At 45.0% G+C, this 19618-nt stretch overlaps 1 protein-coding gene across 4 annotated transcripts in view; it reads left to right on the top strand.

Annotated features, from left to right (window-relative positions):
- Positions 1–13250: 13250 nt before the first annotated feature.
- The window catches only part of RIC8B (RIC8 guanine nucleotide exchange factor B), a 100463-nt gene continuing 94095 nt past the window's right edge, over positions 13251–19618 (top strand). For 3 of the 4 annotated variants that reach the window (XM_043965745.1, XM_043965747.1, XM_043965744.1), the window contains exon 1: positions 13252–13446. In XM_043965745.1, the coding sequence (XP_043821680.1) occupies positions 13363–13446 (84 nt within the window). In that variant the 5' untranslated portion in view covers positions 13252–13362. Of the gene's footprint in view, positions 13447–19618 lie in introns of all 4 variants that reach the window. The other variant, XM_043965746.1, reaches the window with a different exon arrangement.

Below are 19618 nucleotides of genomic sequence, written 5' to 3' on the forward strand. Positions count from 1 at the left end.
AACCCCAGAGTTGTTTTCACCTTCAGTACATGGCACGGGGGAGACACTTGGTGATGCTTGTGGACTTTATTTGACTTCTTATCGGTGTTTCGGAGCAGTCTTCCTTGAAATATTTCCTGTTCATACCGTCTGTCCATTTGTCCGTTAGGGAATAGCAGAGCTTTTATTCTGTATTGACTGGTGACTCAGAAGATTGGGACAGGATCAGAAGCCTGTCTTCCTCTTCTCCTGTGGTTCCATCCTTCTCTCACCCCGTGTATGAACAATTTTTACTTGCCAAAATGTTCTTCCAAAGTGTCCAGAGCCCATTGGCCCTGTGTCTGTACTTCAGGTGTAAATGCAGTGGGATAATGAGAACAAAATGGGGAACAACTTGGCCTACTCCAGTTATACCAATCAATCAATCTTGTATTAAGAGCCTACTATGTGGGGCAGCTAGGTGGCGCAGTGGATAGAGCACCAGCCCTGGAGTCAGGAGGACCTGAGTTCAAATCCGGCCTCAGACACTTAACACTTACTAGCTGTGTGACCCTGGGCAAGTCACTTAACCCCAATTGCCTCACTTTTTTTTAAAAAAAGAGCCTACTATGTGTCAAGTGTCACACCAGGCACTGCAAATACAAAGATTTACATTCTATTAGGAGAATCAAACACATACACACAGAAGTAAATCCTAAAAAATAAAAAAATAAATAGAAAACCAACAAAGAAGCAAAGAAAAGCTGGTCAGATTTGAAAACAATGTATAGTGTTTATTATATAGGTTTTCTTGAAATGGAAATATATTTTTTTATACTGAATCTTCTCCTATGTTCTGCTGGGTACATGTTTTTTTTTTCTTTTCTCATTTTGTATTTAAGTTCAAAATTTAAGAAGCTACAAATTTTTTAAGAAGAAAAATATAAAAGCAATAAATTTTCAAAAACAGAAATTCTGAAAATCAAAGAAAAGATAAACAAAATTGAAGACAAAAATATTTTAAGTTGATTAATAAATCTAGGAGTTAGTCTTTTAGAAAAAATAAAATGCACAAATTTAGCTAATTTGAGAGAAAGAGAGAAAGAGAGAGAGAGAAACCAAATTGCCAATGTCAAAAATTATAAGAGGAGAACAAATAACAAATGGCTGGACAGGTAGGTGGTACAGTGGATGGACTGCCAGGCCTGGAGTCAGGAAGAACTGAGTTCATATATGGCCTCAGACATTTATTAGCTGTGTGACCCCGAGCAAGTCATTTAACTCTGTTTGCCTCAGTTTTCTCATCTGTAAAATGAGCTGGAGAAGGAAATGACAAACCACTCCAGCATCTCCGCCAACAAAACCCAAAAGAGGTGTAATGAAGAGTCACAACTGAAACTGAATAACAATAAGAACAACAAAGATGAAATTTCGGAAACTGCTAGAAACTATGCCCAATTATATGATGAAAAAATGTTATTTTTAATGGATTAATATTTACAAAAAATAACACACTCAGATTACAAGAATTATTAATAGGGAATTTAAGCAATCCAAACACAGAAAAGGGAATAGAAAAAAGTTATAAATGAACTCTCAAGGAAAAAGACTCCAGAACCATTTATGAGTAAATTCTAGCAAACATTTTTCTAACAAAGATAGCATCCTACCAAAGTCCTCCTATGAAACAAATATGGTCTTGACACCTAAAACAGAGAGAGAAGTCAGGGAAAGAAAATTATATACAAATATCTTGAATGCCTATACAAAAATATTGAATAAAATATTGGCAAAAAGGATACAGCAACATATGAAAGAGCATGCATTATGACCAGGCGGGTTTACATCAGGAATGTGGAGTTGGTTCGTGATTAGGAAAGCTGAAAGCATAAAAGAACATTTTAATAAAAATACTGAAAATCATATGACTATGTCAATAAATGGAGATAAGGCTCTGGACAAAATGCAACACCTTTTAAGGTTTAAAACACCAGGAAGCATAGGAAAAATGGCCCTTTCATCAATATGGTAAACAACATACATGTAAAGCCAAGAGCTAGCATTACATATAACCAAGAAAAACTTGAAATCTTGTTCTTTTCCCCACTTGTTATCTGCTCGCTCTCTCTCTCTCTTTTACATTTAATTTTTATACTAGAGCTCTTTCTTAGTAAGATCAGTTTTATAGTAACAATATCCACTATCATCCCTATTATGCGATATAGTTCTATAAATACTAGCTAGAGCAATAAGAAAAATAAATTGAGGTAATATGCAGAGGAGGGGAATGAATGAATGAATGAATGAATGAATGAATGAATGAATGAATGGAAAAATATTTTCAAGCAGTTAATCTTCAATCTCTACTGGCTCCTTCCCTGCTGCCTGCAGATATACCCATGTCTCCCTAATCCTTAAAAAAAAAAAAAAACTATGTTATCTATTACTGTTGTTACAATAATCAACCTCATAGGTTTATTTTAAGGAAATCTCTCTTTAAAGTACTATATAGGGGGCAGCTAGGTGGTGCAGTGGATAAAGCACTGGCCCTGAATTCAGAAGAACCTGAGTTCAAATCCGGCCTCACAACACTTGACACTTACTAGCTGTGTGACCCTGGGCAAGTCACTTAACCCTCATTGCCCTGCAAAAAACAAACAAAACAAAGAAAAAAATAAAAGTACTATATAAATGTAGTTTACTATTAAAAAAAAATGATGAGCAGGATGCTATCAGAAAAACCTGGAAATACCTACATGAGCTAATGCAAAGTGAAATGTATTGTATACAAAATAACAGCAATATTGTAAGATGATCTTCTGTAAAAACAATCTAGTCACAACTTAATTAGCCACAATAGCCATTGTCTCATATCTTCCCTTTCTCTTCTAACCAACTTGAAAACATTATTTATACAGGAGGGTTGTCCTTCATCTTCTCTCACTCGCTTCTAAACCCTCTTCAGTCTGGTTTCCAATCTTATCATTCAACTGAAAACTGCCTTCTCTAAAGTTACCAGGGATCTCTTATTAAATATAAATGTGTATATTTATATGTATATAAATGTACATTTCCAAGGCACCATCATCATCTCAGCCAGACTTGCAACTTTGGTATCATCCTCTCCTCCCCACTCACACTCACTGCACAATCCAATCTATTGCAAAATGTTCTTGTTTCTACCTTCACAAAAGTCTTCTGTGACACTTCTCTCCAGGGACACAGCCACTGCCCTAATCCAAGCCTCATCACCTCTTGTCTAGATTATTGCAATAGCCTTCTCTGTGTGTGTGTGTGTGTGTGTGTGTGTGTGTGTGTGTGTGTGAGGCAACTAGGGTTACATGACTTGCCCAGATCACAACCAGTAAGTGTTAAGTGTCTGAGGCCGGATATGAACTCAGGTCCTCCTGACTCCAGGGCCAGTGTTTATCCACTGCGCCATCTAGCTGCCCCTGTGATAGCCTTCTAATTGGTTTCCCTGCTCCAAGTCTCTCTCCACTCCAAGATGTACTTGACTTGTTTGCCAAAGTGATTTTCCTAAAGTGCATTTCTGACCATGTCACCTCCCTATTCAAAAGCTTCAGTGGCTCCCTGTTTGTTACTAATAGGATCAAATACAAAGTACTCTCTTTGGCATTTAAAGCCCTTTGCAACCAGGCCCCCTTCCACCCTTTCAGTATTTTTACATTTTAGTCCCCTCCACACACTCTCTGATTCAGCCATCTCACATTTCTGTGCCTTTGCCCAGGGCATTCCCCATACCTGGGGTGCTCTCCCTCCCCTCCTCTCCCTCTTAGATATCTTGGTTCTTTCAAGACTCAGTTCAAAATCACTTTCTACAGGAGGCCTCACCCAGACCTCACCTCCCAAACGCTTTCCTTCCGATATTGCTCTCCACCCATTCTGTATATAATTTGAATGTACAGAGTTCTTTAGAAGTTGTCTCTCCCAAGAGAATGTGAACTCCTTGAAAGAAGTAACTGTGCTTTTGCCTTGCTTTGTACCCCAAATACTCAGCATAATACATGAATAATAAATGCTTGTTTTGACCACCTGACTTACTGTGTACAAAACACTGTGCTAGGCACTGGAGATACCAGAAGGAAAACAAGACAGTCCCTGCAGTTAGGAAGATCATATTCAAAAAGAGGGAGATGATACTTAAGGGTTTTAGCTACAAGCCATATGGAAAGGCCTCTGTGGTCTTTAGGCTGCAGTTTTAACAGAAAGAAAGAAAGAAAGGAAGAAAGAAAGGGGAAGGAAGGAAGGAAGGAAGGAAGAAAAGAAAAAGAGGGGGCAGTTAGGTAGCACAGTGGATAAAGCACTGACCCTGGATTGAGGAGGGCCCGAGTTCAAATCTGGCCTCAGAGACTTGACACTTACTAGCTGTGTGACCTTGGGCAAGTCACTTAACCCTCATTGCTCTGCCCCTCCCCCCCCAAAAAAGATAGTGAAAAAGGAAAAAGAAAGAAAGGAAATGTTCCCTTCTGTAGATGGTTCACTTAGAGAAATCTAAAAGATTTAACTAAACATTAATTGAAACAACTAAAAACTTCAGGAAAGTAGGAGGATTTTAAATTAACTCACAAAACCATCAGCCCTTCTGTACATTACCAATAAAACCCAACACAAATAGACAAAGTCCATTCAAAATTTCTACAGAATATCTAATATACCTGGGAGTTCACTTACCAAGAAACATGCACACAGAAATTAAATGACTATGACTAGAAATCATTCTTTACAGAAATAAAGGAAGATAAATAACTGGAAGAGAATCATGGTTAGGCTGTGCTAAAATAGTAAAAACAACAATACTATCTAAATTTACAGATCAAGTGCAATAATTTGGTTTGTGATAATTCTCCAGTTCAATAGAGTTTATTGGTTGAGTCCTCCAGGATCTTTTGAGGTCTGTATTTACAGTATTAGAGCTTTTAATGTGTAATCCTAGCCACCAGATTGTGGTGGTCTAGGTATTGAATAAGAATAAGTTTTTATAGTCTGATGTGAAATATGTAGCATATTTTCTGTTTCCTTCATTAATCAACATCAATCTCTAATCAAACTTCTTAAAGATAACTTCCTTTGCTTCTTTATTGTGAACCCCTCTATGTCCACAAAGAAATCCTTATGACAGTCATTTGTCTGACTTCTTTGACATGTGTATATCTCTATATACATGTGGCTCTTTCTCGTTGTGTGTGTGTGTGCGTGTGTGTATATATATACATGCACACACATACATGCACATACATATGTGTATGTATGTGTATACATATACACATATATGTACATGTGTGTATAAATATATATGAGCATATATACATATACAAATATATGTGAGCTATGTATCTAAAGCTATGCACATATATATGTTTATGGATACATAGACATGTATACATATAGTTATAGATGTGTATATTCATAGATATACATATATACACATGTTTATACATATATCCATATATGGGTGTGTATATAAGCATATGTACACATAGACAGATGATAGTATACTTACAGATGTAATTATATATCAAGGCACATTTGTATATATACATACATTTGTATATAAACATATGTACACGCACACACTGCCTTTTTAAGAAGGCTTCTCCCTGAGGGTTCTTACTCCTTTTCTAGAACCAGTACAACACTGTTTCATTTGCTTTTCCTGACCCTTCCCCATCCTTTACCTCCTTGTTTCATTTGCATTTCACTCTACCCTTCCCCCTGTGTGGATTCTCAGTAGCATTCCTGCCCTTCCAGCCTGTCTCCTCTGCTCTGGTTCCTTGGCTATATCTTTAGAACAGGCAGCTTGGCCGAGGTCCCTCCAAGGAGGTCACCCCCTTTTGTGCTTTGTCAGCTCACTGAGCAGCCCCTCTCCAATTTCATGACTCCCAGTCATTGGCCAGATTGTGTTGCTGGTGATATGGTTGGACAGGAAGAGTAGGACAGAGGAGATTAGGGAAAGAGTGTGGCTTTCTGGAGAAGGGGTGATAGAATGAAGCCTCCCCAGTTTTTTTCCTCCTTTCATTATCTTAAACTCTTAAAGAGCTATTAAGACTGTGGTTGCCAAATGGGTGATGGGGCAATACAATTTTCTTTTCCTTGGTCTTCGTGATCATGATGGGGAGGGTCTTAGCTTCTCCCAGTTCCACCCCTCTCCCCTGAATGGCAAGTGAGTCACCCTAGGTCAATGTGAACAAATCTCTTAGCTGGATCTTGAGGTCCAGAAGGGACAACTGGGAAGCACACTGAATCGGAAGCTTTGCTAAATCTTTTGACTTGAAGGTGGTGAATGAAGTGGGCAGGAGGCTGCCTGTTCTAGGGGTTATCGAGAAGGGACAGCAGACCTTATCATAAACATAACCCAACCTGATACTAGAGATGGAAACCTACTTGGAAGGTCTGAAGGGTATCTCCTGTGGGGTCAGAGATCGACAGAACTAAAGCAGAAGGGAGGAATCAGGAGCAAAACCCCTTAGGACCCTACATTCAGAGCTGGTTGAAAGGAGGCCAAGCATCTCCATAAGAAAAAGAGAATGCTGAATTTTTTTCTTTTAAATGACCTCTGGGGCAGCTAAGTGGCGCAGTGGATAGAGCACTGGCCCTGGAGTCAGGAGGACCTGAGTTCAAATATGACCTCAGACACTAGCTGGGTGACCCTGGGCAAGTCACTTAACCTCAACTGCCTCACCAAAAAAAAAAAAAAGTGACCTCTGACTAGGATGCTTTTGACAAGGAGGGGTGGAAGAGAAAAATGCCATTTACTCGAGAATTATGGACCAATTAAATGCCACTCAGGAACATGGAAGAGCTATAAAAGGACATAGCAGGTAATGACGATACCTCCAGGTACTCTGAGCTGCAAACTATAGAGAGAACAACATATAGGACCAAACCCAAGCAAAGACCTAGGGGAACTGAGCATGGGAACACTGACAAGGAGTGGCCTTGAGAGCCTCCCTCAGAGACATATACTGAGAAGCCACACTAGAGGTGGTGCCTGATGGGAACCTACCAAGAGTAAGAATACAATGGACCAAGGCTAAGTTGGCCTCTGGGAAGGATGTTCATAGGGAATTATTGCCATAAGCAACATTGTGAGCCTTGCTTGTTTAATCTGAGCTACAAGTAAACCTGTTCATTTGCTGATCCATGTGACCCTTATGCTTGCAAGGGCTACACGGAAAGTACAATGGACTCTAAAGGGGCCCGGTGGCCACATCACACTGACCATGTGCCCCATGGACAATGGGTCCTTTCTCTGGGCCTTGGTTTCCTCCACTGTAAAACGAGGGGCTCTCTCTATGATTCTTTGATTTTTAGGACATTCCTCTAATGGAAGAGAAAGGTCAGTCTTGGAAGGCTTGGCAGGACAAGTCCTGGAGGAGCTGCCAAACTGTGCCCTTGAGAATGAGGATGAGGTCCAAAGAATATAAGAACATCGTGAACCTCTGTGGGGGCAAGAGGCAAATTAAAGGCAAATGGAAAATCTTTGACTCAGAAACCGCTTTCTCCAAAGGCCCTGGCTCTGACTTGGACCAGACACCCTGGAGAGACAGACTTGCCTCATAGGACACTATTTCTTACCACCCCCACCCCATGCCCCAATCTTAGGATCACAGATTTAGAGCAGAAAGGGACTGCAGAGGTCATCCAATCCAATGCCCTTGTTTTACAGATGGGGAGACTGAGGCTCGTAGCAGTCACATGACCCACATCACATAGCTGTGAAACCTCAGAGGCATGATTCAAAGCCAGGTCTTCTGGACTTCCAGTCTGGCATTCTCCCCTCTATGCCACGTGGAGTCTTCCTCTTCACCTCTCCCCTCAGTCCTGCCCACTCTCCTCCTAGACTGTTTTTCTACTTGAAAATCACACTTGGCAGAAATAAATTAGGGACCTGGAGAGTTGCAGAAATTCGGGGAAATGTCTTATATGTTGGAGAGAGTCCATTCCTCTCCTGAACACTCCATGTTCCCTTCCTCCAGATCTGGAATCTGACAACAGTCTGAGATAGCCGCCTTCCCATTCCCTGCCTTGGGCTCATTCATCATTGTTCAGAGAACGCTACAAGCCAAGGTCTTATTAAAGAGCGAGGTTCAACCATTAGAACAAGCAGCAGGAACAAAAGAATAGTGATACGTTCTATGATATGATATTACATGCCATGACATAATGTAACAACATAACCGCATCTCTCTGCCTCTGTCTCTCTGTCTCTCTATCTCTGTCTCTGTCTCTCTCTGTCTCTCTCTGTCTCTCTCTGTCTCTCTCTCTCTCTCTCTCTATATATATATATATAGTGTGTGTGTGTGAGAACTAGGTCCCATAAAGATGTTTCTTGATTAACAGGTAGAAAAAGGCCCAGTAGGAGGGAGCAGTGGGCAGGCAGTGCTTTCACAGAGTGGTCACTTTTCTAACAGGCTCCCTGGCCAGGAGGGTCACTACCCTTTGACAGCTGTGGCCTCTGACCCCCACCACACCCTCCAGGTGGGCTGTGCCTGTGGCCCCTGCAGCCCCTGCAGCCCCTAGCGTTCCCACGCAGGGCCTGCCCAGAAGGCCGAGCTCCAGCCGCCCAGCATACCAGCAGCTCCCTGGCTGAAAGGGCTTGGTCATTCTCTGGCCCTGGCTGCCACTTATCCCTTTCTCCTTGCACCAGCATCTAATCTTTTCTCGCCCAACAGGAAGATGAAAACATGGTGATGACAAATGACAATGATCTTTTGTCACCGACACCTCCACCTAGGTTGCAGCCTTAAAGCTTTAATCAAATGTTGGTAAGTAAATTAGGGAGAAAATGGGGGCTGGGCAAGGCTGTTTTTTCTGTTATGTGAACCTCATTTACAGAGTGCTGGGGGAGGGGTGGGGTAGGACTTTAGGACTCATTCACACCTCCCCCCACCCCCATCACTGCCCACAAAGGAGCTTCAGATGGGCAGGCAGGGATGGGTGAGCCCCAGTGGCCCCACAGCTTACAGAGAAGCAATGTCTCCTGGGAAGGAGATTCAGTCCATGTAGCCTTAGGGACCCCCTGCCCCGGCCCCACCACCAAAAGGAAACTTTGCCCAGTCCTCCTCCCTGTTCCTTTCGGGACCATAGTGAGTGTTGAGCCCACTGCCGTGGGGCCTCTGCTTTGTCTGCCTTGGCTTGTTTCAGACCTTCCAGCTTACCCTGGTGTTTTTGTATTCTTCATATTTGTCCATCCCATTCATTACTATAACAAAAGTGATTTTGCTTCCAGGTTTTTGCAGTTATACATAATGGTCTGAGGGCTGGTCCTTCCCCAGGATGAGGGCATTTGCTGAAGATCCTCCTTCCTTTCCCTGCCCCACATGTTGGCTTCTCTGGCTGGGCCCCAAGACCTGTATACACCCCCCGCACACACACACATAACACACATTCACAGAGATATACGTTCACAGACACAAACATACGATCTCTCGCTCACACACATACACAGTCAAATGACACAAACCAAATAATGGTTTATTCCAACAATCCTGGCGAGAGGCCGTAAGGATGAGGAATCATACAATAGCTATGTGATTTCAGAAAAAGAAAGCGGGGTGAACATGTAAAAAATGTTGTAGAGACATTTGCTTAATCTCTCCTGGCCCCAGTTTCCTCATCTATAAAATAAGGATGTTGGAGTAGTTGGTCTCTTCCATCTTTTTCAGTTCTGTATACGGGATCCTTAATAAGGTAACAATTTATCATTTGTTTTGCCTTTTTTAAAAGCGTAACTCTTGGACCCCAAGAATTTGCAGTCAGTCAGTCTATTTCCAGAAAACAGATCCTTGGAGGCTCTTTCCAAAGAGTAGTAACTTAGGTGGAGTCAGGAAGTCAGTCCCTAATCTATTCATTCCCTGGGAATAGTAAGGAGGTGGTTCTTAGGCATAAATAAAGTCATTATTAAGCACTGCTTATATTGCTGGACACAAAGTAAGCACTCCAAGTCTTAATGAATTACATTATGTAATTAATCAGCATAGAAAAGTATGATAGAGAGGGAATGAAATTAAACTGCCAAGAAAGCCAACAACTGCTTTTGCATATGTCAGTTTAATGTGGCTGATTTCTGTGGCTTGCAGAAACAAGAATAAACATCTTTAGCAACCCCTCTTCTCTAAGGGAGATCGATTCCAGCCAGAGGCTGGCTACTCTGCCATCCTTAGAGAGAGGGGCTACGGGGCTAGAATTAGATCTGTCAGTTCCCTTAACTAGTCTAGGAGAAACAACTGTAAGGTTCAAGCTAAATTCCTGATCACTATTCATTAATGGGGGAAGGAGGGCCCCAAGTCTTATATCCAGGCCCACTAAATATCAGTTCCACAATGAACACAGATAGCAATTAGTAATGAAGCCCATTTAACAAGTCAATAGCAATACAGAAATTGGAGAAAGTGTGTATGCAAGGCATGCATGTATATACACATACATATATACAAATATACACACATTTATTATATGTGCATACATGTACACACATACACACATAGAGACAATACAGACTGAAGGTGCTCTCCCATTGGGAGTGAGATATCTCAGCTCCATGAAGACAGAGTCTCAGATCTCACCCAAAGGGAAAATTCCATGACGTCTTTAGCTGAGAAAGAGACATGATCAAAGTTTTACATGTAGGCTTCTTCTCAGAGACCTTCTCTCCCTCCAGTGACCTGAAGAGAGGTTAGCATCACACATTTTCTCTGTCAAAGCTGGAAGCCAGAAAACCCCCCAAAGACTAAAGAGACCAGATCCTTCTTCTCTCCTACTCTCACTAATTCTGCCTTGCCCCACAGGTGGACATGGGGCACACTTACCAATAGGCTTTGGGGCTCGGGTTACATTATTATGCTAATATCTTTGACTAATTTCTTATGAAGAATTTTTAATGATACATTTTAATTTTACACTTGCTATATCACTTGACTTATCTACTTCCTTCCTAAGAAGTGTGCTTCCCAGGAGGCTGATTACTTTAAAATTTTGAAATTCTGGACAAATTAATCATGTCACATACATGTGGCCCTCACTAAAATCCATCTTGGCAAGGATATGATCTTGGGTCCTTCTAGGTCATGCCGGGAGAGCATAAACTCTCTGTAGATCCTGCCATGCTGGAAAGGTGTCAAGAATGGGTATGTAAGGGGCAGCTAGGTGGCGCAGTGGATAGAGCACTGGCCCTGGAATCAGGAGGACCTGAGTTCAAATCCGACCTCACTTAACACTTACTAGCTGTGTGACCCTGGGCAAGTCACTTAACTCCAATTACCTCACTTAAAAAAAAAAAAAGAATGGGTATGTAAAAGAGAAGGCAAATCTGGAGAAACTGATCCCCAGGAGCTTGGCTACCAGGTAACAAAAGTCTGAGCTACAATAATTTACAAAAATTATTTACTAAGGGGGCAGCTAGGTGGGGCACTGGATAAAGCACCGGCCCTGGATTCAGGAAGACCTGAGTTCAAATATGACCTCAGACACTTGACACTTACTAGCTGTGTGACCCTGGACAAGTCACTTAACCCTCATTGCCCCGCCAAAAAACAAAAAACCCAAACCCAAACAAACAAAAAATCTATTTTCTAAGGTGTAGAGCAGTAGTTCTCCAAATCTGTGATCTCAAGGTTCCTTTGTACTTTGCTCCCTCCCTGACGGCCCCCTAAAGAATGAATCCTGGCCACAACACCCAAACCAGTTACCACCAACCCCTCCACTGATGGAGGTTTGGGGGGGGGGCGCGGCAACTAAAGGGTCAAGGCCTGTTAGACGTGAAATTCAATTCCATTCAACCCAAGTTAACGAGCATTTATTAAGCACCCTAGGAGGCTGGGGGGGGGGGTACCAAGGCAAAACCTGAAAACAACACTGGCCCTTAACGGTCTTGATGCCATTATACCTTCTTAGATGTAGAACTGGAGGGGACCCTAGAGATCACCTAGTCCAAACCCCTCAGAAGAAATAGGCAGAAATCCGTAGGATACAAAATAGATACAACTTCCGGGGGAGCCCAGAATGCTCATAATTTGGGGGATCCGCAGGAAGCACATTTGAAGGAGGTAGCTGGGGGATGAAAAGAGAGAACATTCTGGGCATAGAGGCAGGATGGGGGAAGCAGCAGTGGGGGTGGGGCCAGCTTGGCTGAAATGGAGGAGGGCGGAGGTGAGCCAGGTGGAAGTGGTCTGGAAAGATGGACAGTAGTCCATTCGGGTGGTGAAGGGCTTCCAGTGCCAAAGACAGGCGTTTGTATTTTATCCTAGGGTAATAAATAAGGAGCCTTTGAAGCTTCTAGACAAGGGGAATGACTGGAACTGGAGAAATCGTGTATGCCAATCTCACCCATTTTACATAGGAAGAAACTGAGGCCCGGGGAGGCAAGGCGACGACTCAGAGCCCCCTGAGCTTGTCTTACAGCTGAGCCCAGAGAGGTTGCGCAACTCCTCCCAGGTCACACAGCAGTTTAGTAACAGGGCTGTTGGTGCGGACCCCAAATCCAAACCTCTGAGAGCGACAATCAAAGGGATCCAAAGCCACTTTAAAAAAAAAAAAAAAAGAGGAACAAACCGGTTCAGACCAGCCCTGAGTGCCCAGCTCTCGCAGTTCCTGGGATCAGTCCTGGTTAACACCCTGGGCCTAACAAGTTCAGTCCAAAGCTATTCCTGGGCAGCAGCTACCCTGTGAGGAATGGAGTTGTAAAGGGTCCCTAAATCCTTCCTGGGGGATCATCTCCAGCCTTCCCAACCCCCCGAGGTGCCATGGGCTCCTCCCTCTGCCCAGGTGGTCCCCAGGCTCCCAACAAGACTACAATTCCCAGCATGCCCTGCGGCGAGAAGGCGAAGCTTCTCCGTGGGTCAGGGAGACTACCATTCCCAGCATGCAGTTCGGACCCTATCAACTTGAGGGGAGTGGGCGGGGTGGCTGACGAAGAACGCGACAGCTCTGCCTCAATGCATGCTGGGAGAAGTAGTTCAGCGAAGCCGCGGCAACCGAAAAAAAGGGTTCGGAGCCCACCGGACCATGTAAAAAGAACGGGCCCGGTGGGAAGAAGCGCCGAGGAGCACTGTCTGCCTTCTGTGCTCTGTCTGCAGTCCCACTTTCCGTCTGCTCTGCCGAGGGAGATGCCTCAGGGCTCCACCCCCAGCCCGCAGCCAATCCGCGCGGTGAACGCTGCCCTCCTTCCCTCGGCGGGCGGGCGCGGCGCAGCGCGGCGGTTGCTATGGGGACGTTGACGTCACCGAGGTGAAAGGTGAGGGGCGGTGACGTCAGGCCGAGCCAGGCGGAGGCTGGCTGGTGGGAGGGAGGGGGAGAGAGCGGGCGAGCAAGCGGCCCGAGAGGGAGGGGGCGCGAGGCGTTGACCCGGAGCCCGGAGCTGCACGCGGCCGTCCCGCACCTGCGGCGATGGATGCGGAGGGAGCGCTGAACACCTTGCGAGGGGGCGACGCGGGGGCCATCCAGAGGGTCCTGCGGGAGTACAGCGAAGAGGTAAAGCCAGCGCGGGCCCCCTCCCCGGGAGGGCCGGGCCGTGTCGCATAGCCCCCTGAGAACGCCCCCCTCCCCAAAACGCTCCCAGCCCAGACTGGCCCTGAGCGGGCACGCGAGTGTACGCCGAGGTGTACCCATCTACCCATCCGTGCAATTGACCTCCCCTTCTGCATGCACGGGATTCCGCCTTCCCCACCCCCTCCAGACCCCCAGCGATCTCCCCCAGCCCTCCCCCATGCACGCCTCCCCAGCGGCCCCCCCTGCTCATAACGGAGCCTTTCCTTCCGATTCCCTCCCTCTCCTTGATTCATATTGCAAGCTCCAGCGCTTTCCATCCCTCCATCACTCTCCCCCTCCATCAGTCCCCCCCTCTTCACCCCCCCCACCCCCCGCCACCACCCTAGTGCAGGCCGTCTTCACCTCTCCCAACCAGGATGGCAAATCACCCCTCCCTCCCTCCACCCTCCGCGCACCCCCCCCCCCAAGTCTTTCCTTGCGCTGCACACCCTCCCCTGCTTAGATCAATCTTCCCCAATCACAGCTTCAGGGAGCAGCTGCCTTACTCAGAAACCTTCAGCGGCTCCCTGCTGCTCCCCGAAATAAAACCCAAACTCCAGGTTCCCAGTCGGATCAAGCAATCAACAAGGATTTATTGAATCTGAGGGATTTAGAACCTTTGGGATCCTCTAGTCCAGCTATTGCGCGACCCCCCCCCCCCCCGTTTTACACATGAAGAAACTGAGGCCCAGAAGAGTAGGGACTTGCCCAAGGTCACACAGGGAATGAATAACAGAACCAAACTGGGGGTGTCAGACTGCAAATTTAGTGTGGACATTTCTTCCTTTGATTCTAATCTACAAGCCTTATCTCACTAGGGTAGGGTAGGGTCCCAAGGTACTTTAAATACCACCTAGTCCAGACCCCTTTGACAGTCAGTCTAGGAAAGCCTATGGACTCCCTCCCCCAATCATGTTTTTGGATGCATAAAATCACAAAGGAAATCAATTAAATTGCAATATGGTTATCAAAATATTTTTTAAAATTCCTGGACATCGAGTTAAGAACCCTGATCTATTCAAATCCCCCCCCCTCCCCCTCGTTTTACAGAAGAGCAAACTAAGATCTAGAAAAGTTAAGTGAGTTGTCCTGAAAAAGGTAAGTAGCAGAGTGGGATTTGAACTCAAGTCCTCTTCATTACAAATTCTGAGCCCTTGTCCCTGTCAACAAGCATTAAGCACCTGCTAGGTACCAAGCACTGTGCTAAGATCTGGGGTTACAAAAAGGGCAAAAATCGTTCCTTTCCTCAAGGATCGAGCATTGTCCAGGAGGGAAATAACCTGGCACATTCAAGAGATCTCCCAGCTAAGATGAAAAGTGATGTGAGAAGGGGACACTCTACTGGGACCCTAGGTTCAGGTCCAACCAGCCTTCTGGTTGGTCACCACATGGCCTCAGGGTTAGTGTTCTTTTTCCTGGGGTGTCCTTCAACACCCCTCAAATACATTGTCCCTTGCCCAGCTTCACTTGGGAGAATCCCACCCTGCAGGGCCCAGGACTTCCTTTGGAGTCCTTTATCTTCCTTCCCATTCTCCAGATACAATCTCTCCTTCTGGGAGTCTCCCAGCATTTTGTTTGAATCTTTCTTATTGCCCTATCATCTACAGCTTCTAGAAGGAATTACGTCCTGGACTTTCCCCCACCTAATAATGGTCTTTCTAGACTGGATTATGGATTGTTTATCTCTGTGCTCCCAGGGCCTTCCTTATTGCCCTGGGCCTCCCATATAGAAACTACCAAGGAAATATTTATTCAGTAGAATTGAAATTGGACTTTTGACACCCTTAAAATCTATTAGCAGTCTTGTCTTGACTTGATTGTTTTCCTCCTCATGTCTTTCCTTTGAAACTCACCAGAACCATAGGAAGGTTCTAGGTGGGGCAGGTAAAAGCAAAATCAAGTCATTTCACAGTTGAAACTGACAATCATTAAGGTGAAATAGCTTGAAGCAAGCTTGGCTAGTAGGTGTCAGAGAGCACAGAGTTGGGATCATCTAGTCATTTTACAGAGAAGGAAAATGAATGCCAGGGAAGTGACTTGTCCAAGGTCACACTGGTAATAAGAGGATGAGAGCCAGAATTTGAATCCAGGTTGTCTGATTCCAAACCTAGCATTCTCTAGGAACCAGCTTGTCTGGGGGGGGGGGGGTAATTTCAAGAGCTTTTTGTTTTTCTTTATTCGACATAGATCTGACTTCGTGTGAAAACATATACTCCCACACCTTGAATGTCAAATCTTTCTCTGTCTTGGATTGGTTAAATGGTGATGCCCTTTATATTCTACAGCTGAGCTTTGCTTTTTTGGGCACACCGTTTTCCATTTTGTATCTTTTCCCTTCCTTTTGGAGCATGGCATCCACACACATGTACTTCTCTGCCATCTCTGTGTGAGACTTAGCTACACAAATGATGAGGGCCTCCTTAATGAAGGCTTTAGAACAGAATAGACTAGCTGTGTACTGCACTCAAACACATTTTTTTATTTTGTGGAGCATTGAGGGTTAAGTGACTTGCCCAGGGTCACACAGCTAGTAAGTGTTAAGTGTCCGAGACCAGATTTGAACTCAGGTCCTCCTGACTCCAGGGTTGGGGCTTTATCCACTGTACCACCTAGCTGCCCTGGTCAAACCCATTTTTTAACCATCCTTCACTTGACTGGAGAATGTAGCAAATATGGGATCCCACTGTGCTTGTTGTTTCTTGAGGATTTTAAAAAAAAATTGATTTGGTAAAACAAAGCACCACCTTTTAGACGGTCCTCCAAGGAGATAAGGCTCATGCATATGCCCACAGTAGTCTTTGAAAGTGCTAACCACAGATATAACTGTTTCACAAGCTCCTGGGCCTTCATTCTAAGTGAGGCATAAAGCAGGGAGACAGGTGCTTGTCCGTAGTGTGTTGCAGGCATGGAGAGAGCCAGCGCTGAGTCCTTATAGCCTCTGAGGTCCTTCAAATGCTCCTGTCCTTGGATGAAATTGGTACCCGGAGATGTAGAATCACTCAAGAGTTTGGCTTGCCTTTCAACACTGAAAAACCAAGTGGTTGAAGAATATATAGACCAGGGGTGGTGAACTTTTCTTATGTCCTGGACCTCCTTGACAGTTGGGTGAAGCTTATGGGCCCCTTCTCTGAATAATGCATGTAAGATTAAGAAAGAAAGCAATAAAATGAAATAAAAATGTACAACTTTTATATTTTCCACCCAAGACAAAAGAGTCTTTGAACTCTTTCTACAGAATCCTTGAAAGTCTATGGACTCCAAGGCCACTGGTGTCACATTCAAATAGAAGTGATCCCTAGGGGCTGCATATTAACTTAGAAAACCACACATTAACATCTATGTTGCATTGTGTTTTTATTTTATTTTATTTTTAAAAAAATTTTTTTGGTGAGGCAATTGGGGTTAAGTGACTTGCCTAGGGTCACACAGCTAGTAAGTTGTCAAGTGTCTGGGGTCAGATTTGAACTCAAGTCATCCTGACTCCAGGGCTGGTGCTCTATCCACTGTGCCACCTAGCTGCCCCTGTATTTTTATTTCTTTTGTTAAATATTTCCCAATTCTACTTTAATCTGGTGCTGGCCACAAGTGGGATTCCCCTGGTTTGGACTGCTGTATATAGTGGATAGATGCCTTGTAGAACTTGTCCATCAGGCCCACAGTGAAATGAAGAGGAGCTAGACCTGCCCTCAATCCCTTTCTCAGTCCAAAGGCTGCCTCGCTTTTGGGAAACTGCACTGTCATTTTAATGACCCCAGACCTCCCATCTTTCTCTAACCCCGAGGTTCTCCCAGTGCCATATTGTGGCTTTACAGTCTGGAAAGAATCACATTTGAAGGTCTCCCTAGTGCCCCTGGAGAGAATGACGACGGGCACATCACAAGCAAGGAAGTCCAGAGAAGTGGGGTCAAGGGTGCTTTTGTGTGTGAGAGCTCAAAAGAGATGGCCAGTCCTCAGGCGAGCACACTGCTGGGCGTCTTCTCGGGAGTCCATGAACGAGCATACTGTGAGTGGCAGCCTTGGGATGAGTATCAGTGAGACCATAGGGAGGCCCGTGGGAGCATCAATAGAAGTGCTACCTCTTGGACCTCTTTACGGGGCCGATGCTCTTGCTCTTGGAGTCAGAAGGGTTGCATTTAGATTCCTGCCCTACCACCTCCAAGCCTTCGACCCCTTCTGTGTAAAGTGAGGGGTTTGGACCAGGAGACTTCCAAGGGGGCTTGTGGCTCTCACCATTTATCATTCTAGAGGAGGAACTTAAATGGATGGATTTGAAGGGCAGGGAGGAGAGAAATTCTCCATCATGGGCTTTCCTTCTGTTCAAGAACCATTCCCATTGCCCCCCCCCCTTCTCTTCCCATCTAAGCTCCCATGATCCTTCATGGTTACACTCTCATTTCCTGCCTCCAGTATCCCTCCAATTTCAGGGAAATTGGTCTCCTCTCAAAGCTTTAGTTGGCTCCAAGTAGAAGCTTTTTTCCAGGTCATCTCTAACTCCCTTTCCCGCCTTTGGAATCCTTCTTAAAGTTTAAAATGAAAGTAGTTGGAAGGGTGGGCAGGCCCTCTTTCTGTGGCATTAGGAGATTGCCCACATCCGTGGTCTTTCGTGGACTGAGCATAAATAAAGATGTTCTCAGGAGGTCAGATGACACCACTGACTGAGTAGCTGTGGGATGCTGAGCCAGCTTCCCACCATGTTCCATACTGGCTGGGGTGGGCGCTAACTGCCCATCGACCTGTCAATCAGCACGTGTCGCTGAAGTGTTTATTATATGCCAGGCACTGTGCAGAGTGCCGGGGATACAGAGACCTGGTGGTGCTTACGTCCTATTGGGGGAGACACCCTATCCATGTAATTGTGCTGCCCCTCAGGTGTCCTCTCCCTTAGGTGAGACGCTTGGAGGTTTGAGGAGGAGCAGAAAGGGCCTGATGATAATGAACAGAAGTAGGGAAGGGTAACTTGGAGCCAATGTGGGGGAGATTAGTGTTAACTGTTTGACTTTCATGGTAGGCGATATTCTAGTATCTTATTTTTCTTAGCTTCAAAAAGGGGGGACAATTGAATGGCATCACCTCCCCAAGTCCTTGGAAATAAGCTAATGAACATGTATGTTTGCTGGTGCCCCCACCCCTTCATCAGAGCCTAATGGATGCCAGGGAGCTTGGCCAACTAACTTGAGCTTTGAATGTCGGGCAGCTCTGCCTGGTGGGGCAGGGGGCTTGGGGAATGGAAGCTATGGATTTCAGCAGTGCCATATAGACTGTGTCATTGACTAGTTTCCAAGTCACCTGACGTTATTCTTTGGCCATGGGTGTGTTACTGTCCCTGGTTGAAGCAGAGATGTCCTAAAAGCAATGGAACCTGCTTGGTTATATCTTCCATTCTAGCTCACAGGATCTCAGGCCTTTAGAAGTCCTGGGTAGTCTATGAAAACCCTTTTCTGACATCCTCAACAAGTCATCATGGACTGGACTAGGGGATTTCTGTGGAATCTTGCAGCCTTTAAATCTAGGATCCTCTGAGCACTAGTTCTGGGAATCCATTTGCCCTGGAAGGAAGACTGGGTTTGGAATTGAAGGCCCTGGGTTCCTGACTCAGCTTTTTTCCGCAGAAATTACTGCAGCAGTAATCTGGGTGATGTCGGACCAGTCGCTAAACCTCTTTGAATTTCATCCTCCATTAAATGATCTCCAAGGTCATTTCTGGTTTTAAATCTATGATGCAATCAATCAAGAAAGCATTTATTAAGCACCGATGGCATACCATACACTGTGACTTTTCATTAAAAATGTGCCAAATCGGGGCAGCTAGGTGGCGCAATGGATAGAGCACTGGCCCTGGATTCAGGAGGACCTGAGTTCAAATCCGGCCTCCGACACTAAACACTTTCTAGCTGTGTGACCCCGGGCAATTCACTTAACCCTCATTACCCCCCACACACACAAAAAAAAAAAGAAAAGAAAAGAACAAAAATGTGCCAAATTATGGAAAGGGCTGGGTGGATACTCCCCAAGCTTGCTACTGGATTGCAAGCTTCCTCAGGGCAGGGACTGGTTGTAAGCGGATGTGACAAACCTGGGGCTGCCAAAATCCAGCGAAGCAGAAAGAGGTCCTTCC

This window comes from Dromiciops gliroides, chromosome 5 (assembly GCF_019393635.1).
Source record: "Dromiciops gliroides isolate mDroGli1 chromosome 5, mDroGli1.pri, whole genome shotgun sequence".
Lineage (NCBI taxonomy): Eukaryota > Metazoa > Chordata > Mammalia > Microbiotheria > Microbiotheriidae > Dromiciops > Dromiciops gliroides.